At 38.1% G+C, this 14465-nt stretch overlaps 1 protein-coding gene across 1 annotated transcript in view; it reads right to left on the minus strand.

Moving 5' to 3' along the window:
- The window catches only part of TM4SF18 (transmembrane 4 L six family member 18), a 35506-nt gene extending 26852 nt beyond the window's left edge, over positions 1-8654 (minus strand). Inside the window, exons 1-3 of the mRNA XM_080657014.1 lie at positions 8561-8654; positions 8278-8471; positions 5055-5141 (exon numbers count right to left, since the gene is read on the minus strand). Of these exons, the coding sequence (XP_080513140.1) occupies positions 5055-5141; positions 8278-8454 (264 nt within the window). The 5' untranslated portion in view covers positions 8455-8471; positions 8561-8654. The remainder of the gene's footprint in view (positions 1-5054; positions 5142-8277; positions 8472-8560) is intronic.
- Between the last annotated feature and the right edge of the window lie 5811 nt (positions 8655-14465).

A 14465-nucleotide genomic window follows, 5' to 3' on the forward strand; every position in this document is an offset into this window, starting at 1 on the left:
CAGGCAGTCATGGTCTGATTCCTGGTCAGGGAACATGCAAGAGGCAGCTGATTGATGATTCTCATCATTGGTGTTTCTCTCTATTTCTCCCTTTCCATTTCTCTCTCTGAAATCAATAAAAACATACTTTTTAAATAAAGAGTCTGTTTCCTTATAAGGGAGACAATTGGAAACATTGCAAATATTACCAACCTTTGACTAGAATGTCATATTTAAGAATGTGTATAGAATAAAATATTACAAGACAGCTTTAAGAAACAAAGGTTGATTTTATGGAGCCAAATGAAGCCCCTTGGCAAAACTAGTCTGGTACCTTGCTTATTACATTTCAGGGTTCCCAGCAGCCTTAACAAGTGAGTAAGGAAGGTCACTTCTGATGGGCCCAGGAAATCCAGGATATTTTGGAGACTTCAAGAAGAAAGAAATTAACCTAAATCTATAGGTATTGCAGGCAACGTCTAGTGGCAAGTCCTTGGCTTGGTTTCTTAGCCTTGAGAGGCTTTTAAAGTCTAACTGAGTAATGAAAAATTCCAACAAAGCAAATTTCAAAAGAGCTTATATGATCATCACTATTCTTGCTGCTCCTATATGAAAAACCAGGCCAAGTTTAATGAGACTAGACTTATTTTGCAATGAAATTAGACTTACTTTTATTATCTCTGATAGAAATGGGGTGATTATAAAAAAAATATTTTAGCTGGAAACTATAACACACCCTTGAGGAGATCAGATACTGGTTCTGCTCACTTTTTTGGAGGTTTGGTTATCTACCTGTAAACTGGACTGGAGTCTCCAATATCTGGCTACAACTCCTCAAATTAATGTTCCCAATTTTCTCTCACCTGCTGACTTGGAATCATTGAGAACTAAAACTGCCTTTCCCAAAGCCCTACAAGCTAAAGTTGGACAGCTTGATATAAACTTCAGAGAAAGTACTGAAGCATGGTGGTCCCTCCTTTGGAAAAACTGCTGTTTGAAATTCTCTGCTATTTTTAGATAGTCCCTTGCTCTGTAAGTCAACTATGTTATTTTTAGATGGTCTTTTATTCTATAAAAATAACTTTGTTTTTTAGCTTGAATAATAGAAAAGATAAACTTAACTGTCTGACCTTACAAGCTAGCCATCTAAAGGGGCTGATATGCTGATACTGATAATAATTCCCATATTCTCATGACAAGTGTTTGTTCATTATGTATCCAAGGTTACAGGTGTCTGTATAGATATGATATGTACTCAAGGTTATAAGTTGTCTGTATAGATATGACAGGTGTTTGTTAGATATGATATATACTCAAGGTTACAAGCTATCTACAGAAATAACTTACACAAAGACCTAGAAGAATATAAAAAGGGAATACTCCTTCCTGGGTTTGTTCAGAATTTGACAGAGGTATTCTGCTCTGAACCTGCACACAATAAATGACTCCTAATTAACTGGCTTGTTAAGGTGTCTTGTATCTAGCTCAATGATTGACAATACAACAGTAACACAATGACTCACATTTAGACAATCTTCATGCCTGTTGTATGGGCAACTCAGTAAGTTTACCAAAATACCTGATAACATCCCCAGGGACATTCAACTACAAACCAGGAAAATCTGTCAGATTACCATTGCCTGCCCTGTTCTATCTGAAGATGCTTGAAGCCCAACATCTAGAAATATTTTTAAATGACCTTTAGACTTAAATTCATTCTAATCATTAACCATTGCTTTTCCATAGAAATGCTCCAGACTGAGATACTTGCTTCCATGGGTTATGGAACAATCTACTAACTCAGTTTGTGGACTGTGAGAATTCTTGGGGGAAGTTTCAAATGGGGTTCAGAAAATGCTACCCCCTAAATATGGCATCTTTGAAACTGGAATATTTTAAGCTAAAGAAGTATGAGAAAGTGGCAGAAGCAGGAAGGTACTCTGACCAAACCACTCACTCCTGCCTTTCTTCCCTGAAACAGGTCATAGAACTCCCATGTGAAAGGTGTCCTCCCTGTGCCTGGAGGAAGGAAGACATTCATATCACCAGAGACAGGGAATTTGGGCTGAGAAATCTATATAATCAAATCTTACTAAACGAACCCTTGTCTTCCCAGTTACTTCTTATCCATTCATTAGCCCAAGCCCTTTTGTCTTGCTAATTCTTTGTTTATTTGTTTCTTTATCTAAAAGGTATCAAAGCCTGATGCTCTGGCTACTTCTTCAGGACTTTATTCTCCTGTGAAAACTACCATGAATATGTAAAAAATGTAATAAAATGTGTATGCTTTTCTCTTGTTAATCTGTCTTCCATCAGTTTAATTTTTCAGACCCCGCCAGGGACCCCTAAGAAGGTCAAGGACAATTTTTCCCCCTAAAAAGTGAATCTTGTATGATTTCAATTTCCATTCTGGAGTTTCAGAATTTACAAACTGGTACAGACTCAAATTTGGCCTGCAAGGTATGTTCATTTTATTTAAATGAAAACGAATTGTCAACATTTACAGTTGAGAGGTTTTAGATAAAAATTCATATTTCTACTTTTTATTTAAAACAGAATTATTGCCCAATTTTGTCATGATAATACTTGGCTGGACTAGAGTAGCAGCTCCCTTCCTTCCTTAAATGGAAAGTTTGCTCTGATGCCTACTAGGCTCACTTCTTTAGCTTCCATCAGATATTCAGCTCCTGGAGACATGTGAATTGGGACTTCTGTTCTAGAGTCTACCTTGAAAGGGCCAAGCAGGGATCCAGGGAATCCTCTCTCCCTTCCTCCTGTTCTTCCCATTGAGATGGCAGTCATCTCATCAGTGTTGGTTATAAGACCCTTTTAAAACTCTAGCCTATTTCTAGCATATATTTGTGCTGGAGATGCTAATACTGAGTTTAGGCAAATTGAACATATATATTATCGGCATATAAATTTGTTTTCTAGAAATTTCTTGAGTTTCATAGCTTAAATTTACCTCAATCCATTGCTTCCCCTAGGCAATTTTGAAAACGTTCCCACAAATATACTACCAGCAGGTACTCAGGGATATCTGGGTCACTTAGTTAAGAAAACACACACACACACACACACACACACACACACACACACACACACACACAAGAATATTAAAATTTTTCAATTCTTCGCCATGGACACAGAGCTAAATTAAGCAACTAATTTGATCTTCCAAAGGCATTAGTTAAAGAAGCATCTTGGCTGCACATTAAAATCTGGTTGCACCTCAGACCAGCCAAGTCAGGGACTCTGAGGGTGAGATTCCAACTCCAAACTCCTAGATCAGGGGTAGTGAACCTTTTTTCTGCCAAGGGCCATTTGGATATTGATTTCATCATTCGAGTGCCATACAAAATTTTCAACTTAAAAATTAGCCTGTTATATTTGGTCAAACATTTAATTAACTCACCCCTAATGCCTTGGAAGGGTCAGACCAAATGATTTTGCAGGCCTTATATGGCCTGTGGGCTGGATATTCCCCACCCCTGGCCTAGATGATTGCAATGTGCAGCTAAGGTGTGGAGCCTTTGCTGCAAAGAATGCATACCAAGCCTCTGGGAAAACTCCTCCTAGTTGATAAACAACATGCTCTCTTTGAGCCGCAGGTGACTCATCTATAAAATAGGAGTAAGAATGATCTATTTCACTGGCTAAATGTAAAAGAACTATGAAGTGCTATGAAAATATGAATGAACAATGACAATGATGATGATGAGAAGAATAATGGTGGAAATGTAGCAGCCCAACTCATGTTTATGTGGCACAGGCTTAGAAAATTGGGGAATATTATTCTCTCTTGATTCTATTTTAATTTTTTTAAAGTTCCAATTTAGAAATGTACATTGCCTATACCTAACAACATGGATGTATCCAAAATCATTATGCTGAATGAAAGAAGCCAGATACAAAAGACAAATACTATATGATTCTGCTGATACAAAGTATAAATCACTCTATAATGGCAAAAAGCAGATAAAATATCTTTTGGGGTGATGAAAATGTTCTATATCTTGATTGTGATGGTGCTTTAGAAACAGGAATTTTAGGGGAATATAGGCAGGTTTATGGAATATTTAGAATTGGGGTCCATGGAAAAAACACAGGGCTACTGATTGGGAGAAGATACATTTCCATAACACAAGGAAGCCAGGCCCAGTTACATTTCCATAAGACAAGGGAAACTGGGAGAAGGTACATTTCCATAACACAAGGAAACCAGATGCAGTTAACATTTCCATAAGACAAGGAAGCAGCAATAGGTACATCTCCATAAGACAAGGAAGCCAAGCATGATTACATCTCCATAACACAAGGGAGAGACAACAGATACATCTACATAAGATAAGGGATCTGGGAGTAGCCAAGAGATCTGTATTTACAAAATAAAGGAGGAAGAAAGCCCAGAAGGAATAAGAGGACAATGAGGGAGGAGGGACTCAGGAGTTACTATAGTAACCAGTTAGAAAGGGAATATTGACCAATCAGAGGGGATATCAGGACACAGGAACTGCAGCCTTCATAAACCATGGAAATAGGAAGTCTGTGGGACCTTTTCCCCCTCCCCAGTTGGGAGTCTGTACTTGTTCTTCAATAAATCTCCACCTTTGCTATACCATCTTCTGTCCTTGGATTCATTCTTCAACTATGGTGGACAAAGAATACGGGTTCCAGCCCAAAAATTCTGTTTCACTTTCATGGGTGTATTCATTGTCAAAAGTCATGGATTTGTACTCTTTTAATGGATGCCACTTATTATATGTAAATTAGTCCTCAATAAAGTTGTTAAGAAGAAAAAATAAAACTATACAAAAACCCAGACAGGAAAAGATAGTATTATTTCTAATCTCATGTATCTTTAAATTCTGAATTTGTGAAAGAACATCATCAGAACAAAGGTGAAGAAAAACTGTAAAAAAAAAAAGGAAGATTTTTTTTGGGAGTAAACTCTTGGGCTCTGTACTAAAAAGATCATGGTGAGGGTACCATAATGTTAATAGTTTTGTGTTTCTGAGTAAGAGGAAAGAAATCTAAAGCCCAGTCAACCATCTTCTTAAAACTGTTGCTCTTACCATGTATTTTTTGCTGCAGTTTTCACTCTGGCAGCATTGACAGTTGTCACTCTCTAGGACAAGAAGAGCTACTGCAACCATGAGCATCTGCCATAGGAAAGAGAAAAAAAGATCAGAAATAGGTACTAGTGAACATTCATGCTCATAATATGAGCACAGTCATTGAGAGCATAGGTTCTAGGTCAGGTATATCTGGGTTCAAAATCCCAGATCTGCCACTGTCTAACTGTCAACTCATAAGTCCTTCCTATAAATGGTGTTATTAGAGTACTAGAGGCCCAGTTGCACGAATTGGTGCATTGGTGGGGTCCCTCAGCCTGGCTGGTGATCGGGGCCAATAGGGGCCAATTGAGGCAGGCCGGCCAGCGGGAGGGACCATGGGAGGTTGGCTGTGGGAGCTCACTGACCACCAGGGGGCAGCTCCTGCATTGAGCTTTTATATAGATAGATTATGAGATAATGTATGTACAATTTTGAAAATAGCACTTAATTCATAGTAAGTAATTGATAAATGTTAGCTATTATTATCATGGTTGATCAGTCACCAAAAGCTAACAACTAAAGAGAAGTAAATGGTATGGACCTGGGAATACCACCTGGCAGCAAACCTGCATTTCTCATTGACCCAGTTGCAAAAGACAAAGGAAAGCCATTCACAAATTTGCAGTTTGCAAAGCCTCTCTCCATTTATTGCTGTCTGGGATTGTAGGTTAGATGCATGGTGAATCTGAAAAGATAGTCCTTTTTAAAAAAATACATTTTTATTGATTTCAGAAGGAAAGGAGAGGGAGAGAGAGATAGAAACATCAATGATGAGAGAGAATCATTGATTGGCTGCCTCCTGCATGCCCCCCACTGGGGATGGATCCTGAAACAGAGGCATGTGCCCTTGACCAGAATTGAACCTAGGACCTTTCAGTCCGCAGGCCGATGCTCTATCCACTGAGCCAAACTGGCTAGGGCAGTAAAGTAAGTCAATTCCCCCATGCATTCAAGCCATCTCAGGTACAAATTTTCCAGTGTTTTGTCTGTAGCAAGCCAACAAGTTGTGAGAATTCAATATATTCTACTTCCCCTCTTTTTGGCATCTTATGCAAAGCATTGTATTTTTGTTCTGGAAAGAAATGAATTTCTTGATTTTTATAACTCATGGTTGGGGCAGGTATGTAGCATCTATTGGTTCTGGCAAATTCTCCACACATCCTTTACTCCCACTACTCTGTACTGGATATTGAAGCTAAGTTCATTGCTATTTTACTGTTTGTGGTCAACCATTTCCAGTTTCCAAATTCCTTCAGTCTTTATTTATCAATCAACTTAATTATTTATTTATATTCTTCTCCTTTCTCTTAAAAGGATTTGATATAGTAACAATAATATTTTTCAAAAAAAAATCTTAGACAATAAAATATAGAGAATAGGTTCTTTCCCTGTTTTAAATTTTACATGAATATAAACAAAAGAGTCCTATGTTACCCTCCTTTCAACACATTAGTTATCACAGATTTTAATAGATTTTAACCCAATCATGCCTTGCAACTCTTCCATTTACTACAATGACGTATGGAGGGAAACAAGATAACCAGCTTCATTTTAATATTGGTAGAAATACTTAGACCTAGGCCCTGGAGTCCTGTGCCAAAAGAGAAACACAGGCAGGGCCTGTGTTGAAAGAGAAATTTTCTTTTTTTTGTTGTTGTAAAATATAACTGCATTACAGAGGGCTCAAGAGCAAGGGAGGAAAATTATCCATAGCTCTGCGACCCTCACTTATTTTCATATATGTGTCCCCAGTGTTTTCCCATCTGTGTATATTTTACATAGTTGCAATCATAATTTATTCACAAGTTTGTTATATCTTTTTTTTCACTTACAGAATGTTCATTTTCCTTGTTGTTAGATCTTCATCATTACACTTTACATCACCGTATAAAATGAATGTATCACAGTTTATTTGTCTACTTCTATGTTACAATGCTTCTAACTATGTCCTATTACAAATACTGCTGCCACAAACATCTGTGTATACATCTCTTTCCTTATTTTGGATTATTTCCTCAGAATGAATTCTCAGATTTAAGATTACTGACTTGGAAGACAGAGCATTCTCATGAATCTTAATATATCATTTCAAATTCATCCAAAAGTTTGCATTTATTTATAGAACGACTGCACCATTTATTATGTACCTATCATATAGTAGTTTTAATAGCAATGAGTATTAATATTTTAAAGTTTACTAATTTAGTATGCAAAATAGTAACAAAATGAAAACTATTTTCCAACATAACTATTCAAGTATTATAAAAATTAAAGCCCCACAAAGATGAAGAGATAGATTATAATGGATCTTCTTTTAGTTATTGGTGGCATAGTAAGCTTACAGTGTAAATGTGTTGTTTTTAGTATTGATATAACCAGGAAAAGTGTCTTTTCCTCTGAGTTGCCAACATGATTTATTTTTTTAAAAGAAGAGTCATCAGGAAAACACTCATGGGTTCTTACCGTGCATAATTTGATTTAGTTTTCAAAAAATATTCTCCATTATTAGGGGTATAATGTCGCACTATTTAACAACGAAACCACCTATCATTCGATAAGTATTTATAATCACAATAGTCACTGGCTACCTACTACAAGTCAGTCTCTGTACTGGGCACTTCATACATGAGATTTTATGCAATCTCCACAACTACCTGAAAAGTAAATGTCATTTATCCCCATTTTCCAAATGAAGACAAGACATTGAGTAACTTGGTCAAGGTCTCATGGCACAAATGCAGAGCTTAGATCTGAATGCAAATTTGTGTGCATCTTCAAGCCTCTGCTTTTCTGTGCTGTCTTAGTATCAAGCTAGATAAATTGTGAGTGCAGGTAGAAAGTCTTTCTGGAAAAGAGCAGTGCCACTAGGGATTAGATGGCTTAAGTTGACACGCAGAGTTCATGAGGACACAAATATTTCTATAGGCCAGTCTCGCAAACTTTTATTAGGACCCTTTTCCTGTCCTGCCTAAGCTACAAAAATGAACAGCTAACCAAAACACAAAGCTGCTCTTCAAGTCCCAAGTGACTACTCGCCTCTCCACCCCCACCCATCTTCCAAATCCCAAACCCAGGATTAGTAGAACAATTTTACCATTATTGATAACTTTTAGTAGGAACAAAGCAATTCTTAGTAAAAACGTCTCCTTTTGTGATCCCCAGTCTCCCAGATCACACTTACCATGATACCTGAGAAACAGATTCCTTCAAAATACCACACGTAGTTGGTGAGTTTACTGCTGAATGCATAGGAAGTTTGCCCATTTGGGAAATACAATAGTAAATTCACAATTATACTCCAAAGTGCAAGCGGAATCAGCAGACCACTTAGGCAGCCTCCACATTTCTGAGACCCCATTTTACCCTGCTCAGAACCTGCAGGAGATTGTAAGAGTGTAAAATTACATAAAGCCTGTTTTCATCCTATCTGCTCCTCCAACCACCCCCCTTATTTTTCACATTACCTCCACTTTCTAGGTCAGAGTCCTTTACTTCCTATTCACGAGGAGCCCAGGATCAGACAGGACTGCAGCCCACAGCCTCTCTCTGTGAAAGAGTGGTTTACTGTTTGGAGAACAATAGATAATGATCTAGGACTAAAGAGCTGAGTTGGTCTTCATCCTGTGCCAGAGGAATGCAGTGTTTTTACTGCTTTTAAAATAAGTAATTTTCCTTTGGATTAGAACACTACAGACTTAACCCTGAGTACATGTTAAGAAGGAAGTCAGAACTGGTGCTGGCATTGAGTCTAGCAAATTTCATCTAACAGTAGAAAGGGACTAAAGAGAAAACTACTAAGGGAGTTTATACTAGAGCATGGTAGGCATGTGGTATGTTTGTTCAAATGTCCTGTCATTTTATACTGTTTTTAATTCAGTCTTCTTAATTGTGGACTCCCTCTTCAGCAAGCATTGTTTAAATGGCAGGGGGCAGAAAAAAAACAAAGGGACAAACTGGCTTGGTGGTTGAGAAAAATAAGACATCACAGTGGCTGAGTTCACTGTCACAACACCAAGAGTTCATGTCTATTTCCTCTACCTCTCTGAAAAACAACAATAGGGATAAATTCATATTTTTCTTACTGCTTAGGAAACAGGAATGAGTAAAGTTGGGCAATTTGACTAAGATTTTTGTGAGTAATAAGTTTGAAACAAAGATTTAAGAATTCTTCTTCCATATTATTGTCCTAAATTTAAAGAGCCACAGATCCCCTCTGATTATGGTGACATGAGGAGAGGATTGAGGGAAGGAATCTTGGTGCTAACATGTTAGAAACAATGTAGACAGCGGTGGTAAGCAATTCAAAGATTGCCTGACCTCATTGCCAACATTATTGGTAACCTCAGAATCTCAGAATCTTGCTTGACTTCACTTTCTCAAGTCTCAACTGTCTCAGTGTGAAATGGGAATAACATATGGTACTTCCCCCACAAGGATAATGTAAACATTAAATGATATTATGTGTGCAATTAAATGAGATTATCTCCTCTCTGATCCAGAGTTCTGTATCATGAACTCTTAAAATCTTGATTGCAGAAATATTTAATTTGTTGTTGTCCTCCAAAAATATTACTAATAAGAGAATAAAAACTTATTTTTATACAAATAATTCTAAATTGTATTATACTAATACTTTTTTTAAAAAATTGAGATACTTGGAGCCACTTTTGGATTCAAACAAAACAAACAAAAGAAACCAGCAGTCTTATACTGTGACAAAGCCAAAGAGATTTCTTGGCACCTCCTGATGAATGTGCCTTTTTTCCTCTAGTGTTTTGAGCAAAGTCTCATCATTAAATTTTTCCCCCAAGGACATAGAAGCAAACTAAAATAATTTTTACTAGAGCCCTTGCGATGATAAGGAGAGCAGCAACATTTTTGGTTGAATATTTATTGAGCACCTCTGTGCCAGGTACAGTTCTAAGAGCTGAGGAGAAATCACTGAACAAGACAGTCCAAAATCATGGTCCTTGTGGAGTTTACATTCTACTATAGGAAAGACTAACAATAAAAAAGTGAATAAGTAAAACATATAGCTTATCAGGTAGTGATAAGTGTGGCTAAAATAAATCAGGAAAGGGCAACTAAGAGTGCTAGAGAATAAGGATGAGGATACCATTTTAAAAAGGGTGGTCAGGGAAGACTTCCTGAGAAGGTGACATTTGAGCAAAGATCTGAAGGAAGTGGAGGGTGTCAACCATGCAGAGAATTTGAGAAAAAGCATTACAGGCAGGGAGAACAGCAAGTGTACCAAAGCCCTGAGGTAGAGGGAACCACAACAAGGAGACCACTGGGGCTGGAGCCAGGTGAGGGAGGGGAAGAATAGTAATAACTGAAATTAGTTTTGAGTAGAACAATGACTTGATATGTTAAAAGGATCACTCTAGCTGCTGTGTTGTGAATAGGTTGTAAGGGTATGTGTGAAAGAAAGGAGGTGAGTTTCAAAGCCATTTCAACAATCCAGCCTTACCATGAATGATAGCGAGTCAGACCATGATGGCAGTAGCAGAGATGGTGAGATACAGTTGGATCCTGTATGTATTTTGAAGACAGAGCCAAGTATGTGGTGACAGATCAGATTGAATGAAGAAGAAGAGAGGAGTCAAAGATGACTATGTAGTTTGGGGCCTGAGCAATTGGAAGAATGCAGTTGTCATTAACTGAAATGAGCAAAGCAGTGAGTTAAGTAGGTTTGGAAGGGGGAAGATGAGGTGGTCAGTTTTAGGCACCCCACATATTGAGGTAACCTATTAGAAATCCAAGTGGATATGCCAATTAGGCAGTTGGATACACACATATGAAGCTTGGGGAAGAGGTCTGCGATGGAGTATTTAAATGGTACTTAAAGCCATAAAACACTATGGAAATGAGTATGGGCAGAAAAGAGGTCTGGGTCTGAAGACTAAATCCTAGACAGTACAATAAATTGAGTTTTGGGAAATGTGGGAGCTGAGAAGTGACCAGTGAGTAGGAAGAAAAACCAGGAGCTTATCCTGGAAGTCCAGTTTCTAGTTGAGGAGGAAGTGATCGACTGAGTGAAACGCTGCCTACTGAGTAAGTAATACGGGAGACTGGAGCACTGGCTACTGGATTTAGCAATGTGAAGGTCACCAATGACCTTGAAAAAAGGAGCTATAGTGGTGGGATAGACATGAGGGTATAACTGGAGTGGGTTCATGAAAGAATGGGAAGAGAGGAATTGGAGACAGGGAAATAACTTTTTTGGAGAGTTTTGCTATAAAGGAGAGCAGAGAAAGGGGACAGTAGCTGGAGGGAAAGTGGGAGTCCAGAGGAAATTTTTAATGAGGAAAATTATAGCATGTTTGTATACTGATAGCAATGTTTTTGTTGTGGGTGGGGCAGGGATGTGGGGATTGACAACATGAGAGAGAGAGAGAGAGAGAGAGAGAGAGAGAGAGAGAGAGACAGATAGAGAATGACTGAAACAGTGAGTGCCCTTGAGTAAGTGAGAAGGGGTGGGAGTGTGTGCAGAAATGGAGGAGCTGGCCTTAGACAGCAGTGTGGGCAGTTCAGTCCTATTAACAGAAGGGAAGACAGAGCATATGGGAAAGAGGTAGTGGGAACTTCTGATTGCTTCTGCTTTTTTCAATGAAAGAGAAAGTTTATCAGCAGACAGAACAAGAAGATAGGGAGAGGGTGTTAGAGATTTGGAGAGAGAAGAGAAGGTATGAAACAGTTGCCTAAGAAAGTTGTATGGTAAATGATCTAGAGAAATTTGGTAGGATTGCTAGTAGGCACTGAGGTCCCCCTTGAGGTCATGAATTCATGGTAAGACTGGGAAGCACTTTTGAGTGTTCAAGTTCAGCTGCAGAGGTAGTGAGAAAGCTGGAATAAACCCGAGACTTTGCCAGACAAGTACCATGAAGAGAAAGGGGTGAAGGAATCAAGAATATAAGTAATAGAGTGATTATAATGATAGATTGTGGGACTTAATCTGAATAAGGACATGAGAGAATGTGAGGAACAGCAAAAAAGAGGGTTGGGTTTGCAGATTGTCACAGTGTGGTTTTGGGCAGCAGAGAGAAAGAACTGGAAAGAAAAATTTCAGTGATTAAGAAGTGGGATCTTCAAACTTGAGATTAAGATGTTTTATGAATTGGTGAAGACAAAGTTTAAAGGTAAGTTATAAGCTGAATTGTGTCCTCAAAATTCATATGTTGAAACCCTAATCCCCATAACTTCAGAATGTGACTATATTTGGAGATAGGGCCTTTAAAGGGGTGTTAGGGTGGGACCTAATCCAACCTGACTGGTGTCCTTATAAGAAGAAATTTGAAAACAGAGAGCTACTGGGGATGCCTGTGTACAGAGGAAAAACCACAGGAGGACACAACAAAAAGGTGGTCACCTGCAAGCCAAGGAGAGAAATCTCAAGAGAAACCAAACCTGCTGACATATTGATTTTGTTTTTATAGCTTCCATTACTGTGAGAAATAAATTTCTGTTGTTTCAGTGACCTAATCTGTAGTGTTAGTTATGGCAGCCCTAACACACTGATACAAGGTGTAACCATGGGCATGACTGGCTGAGTGAGATAGGGTGGATGCAAGAGGATTGGAGGAAAGAAACTGACAGAGCTGGGTATTAGAATGAGTATTAAAACCAACAATTATGACAATGGTAGTTTTGGAGAAAAATGGCTACACTAGAAAGCCAGGTGCTGAACTCTTCAAGGAGTAAAAGGAAGTAACCTCGAGATGAAGTGAACATGAACTGAGGGTGGGAGATGACATCAATATAATCCAGTAGTGAAATTTGCATTCTCTTCTGCCAATACTCAACCATCTCCTCTCTCATTAACTTTTAAGCAAAGCTATTCACAATACTGAAAATGTTTGATTTGGCTTTCAGTTTTTCTCACCTTAAAATTTCTTGTCATAGTAATTCTAACAGGTCTGACATGAGAAGAAAGGGGGAGAAGAGGTTGATCTCTGAAGAGAATAATTGGCTACCAAGAAACTCAGAAGCAATGTGTTTTACTAAACATATTTGCAAGCTTCTGGGAGGGTGTAATTGAGATTTCATGGAGTTTTTATTGCCAATAGTTTGTTCTTTGGAGGGAAGTAACTAAGAATACCTTTTGTTAAAGTTCATGTGGAGGGAATCACTGAGCATTTCCCATCCTGTATTAATGATTAATGTATTAAATTGTAGCTTCCAGGAATTTTCAGTATCAGTGAGGTGAGCTGTCACTGCCAATCACACCTCCCTCAAACTAATTATGATAAATTGACATCTTTTGTGCTGGAAGCTTTAAGATACATTGAAAACAAACAAAAAGTATTCTCACATGACATGAAGGTGAAGGCATTATTAACCTCATTTTGAATGTGGGGAGAAAATGGATCCAAGAAAAAAATTTAAAACTTGCCCAGGAACTAGAAGTTAACCCCAAGACTTTCATATTCTTTGGACTCTTCCACTATGTTCACCACTGTCTGATACACTTTCATGCATGAACCCTCTCTTCTTCATTGCAAATATTTATTAAGTGTGGGTGTTCTGGTTCCTACAGTCTTATTTTGAAGACACACTGGTTTTGGTGGGAGAGATATATAGTTGGCTGTTAGCTAGATAGATTACTGATGTATTCTGTGAAGACAGGGTTGGGGAAGAGCAACATGCATGGTTAGTATTCCCCAGTCTTGATCACACTCTAAAAGATGTCTCTGGTGATGTTTTCATGTCACAGGCAGTTATGAAGTCCATTCATTTGGAAGACTCTTTAGTAAGGGTGACAGAAGAGAATAAAGAGGAGATGACAAGCTGGAAACCTTGATAAAACTGTGGAAAGGGGGATTAAGCAATTTCCTTGTCTTTGGTTATCCCATTAACAAAAATATCTAATGAATTCTTCCTAGGCAACTAAAAATTTTGCTTAATTTCATTCCTAAGAAAACTCTTTTTTAACATGCCTGCTTAAAAAAAAAAAAAAAAAACTATACTCATTAAAAGCACTTCTAAAGTCATTTGTCTCCAGTAAATTCCCAATTTTCTTGCCAAGGAATTCTTACTAAATCAGGATTTTCTTGCTTGTCCTCCAGGAACCGGGAAGAGTCACTGGGTTTATGCTCATTGGCTGTCCCTGGCCTTGACGTCCCATTCTCTCTAGCAGAGCTGAGGAAATCCGCAGGATGCCTGCTATCAGTAGATAAGGTGACTCAGGAGGAAACACTCCACTTAAAATAGTCTTGGTGTGCAGTCTCTGAGTCACTTTAAAATCAGAGTTAAAATATGATCCTGAAATTAATCCACAAATGATGGGAAGTGCAGAAGAAGGAAGTATCTGAAAGAAATTTATCAAAAAGTTTGCCACAAAGACAAAAGTTTGAATGCAGCAAAAGCTAA

Source organism: Plecotus auritus (genome assembly GCF_963455305.1).
Source record: "Plecotus auritus genome assembly, chromosome: 2".
NCBI lineage: Eukaryota > Metazoa > Chordata > Mammalia > Chiroptera > Vespertilionidae > Plecotus > Plecotus auritus.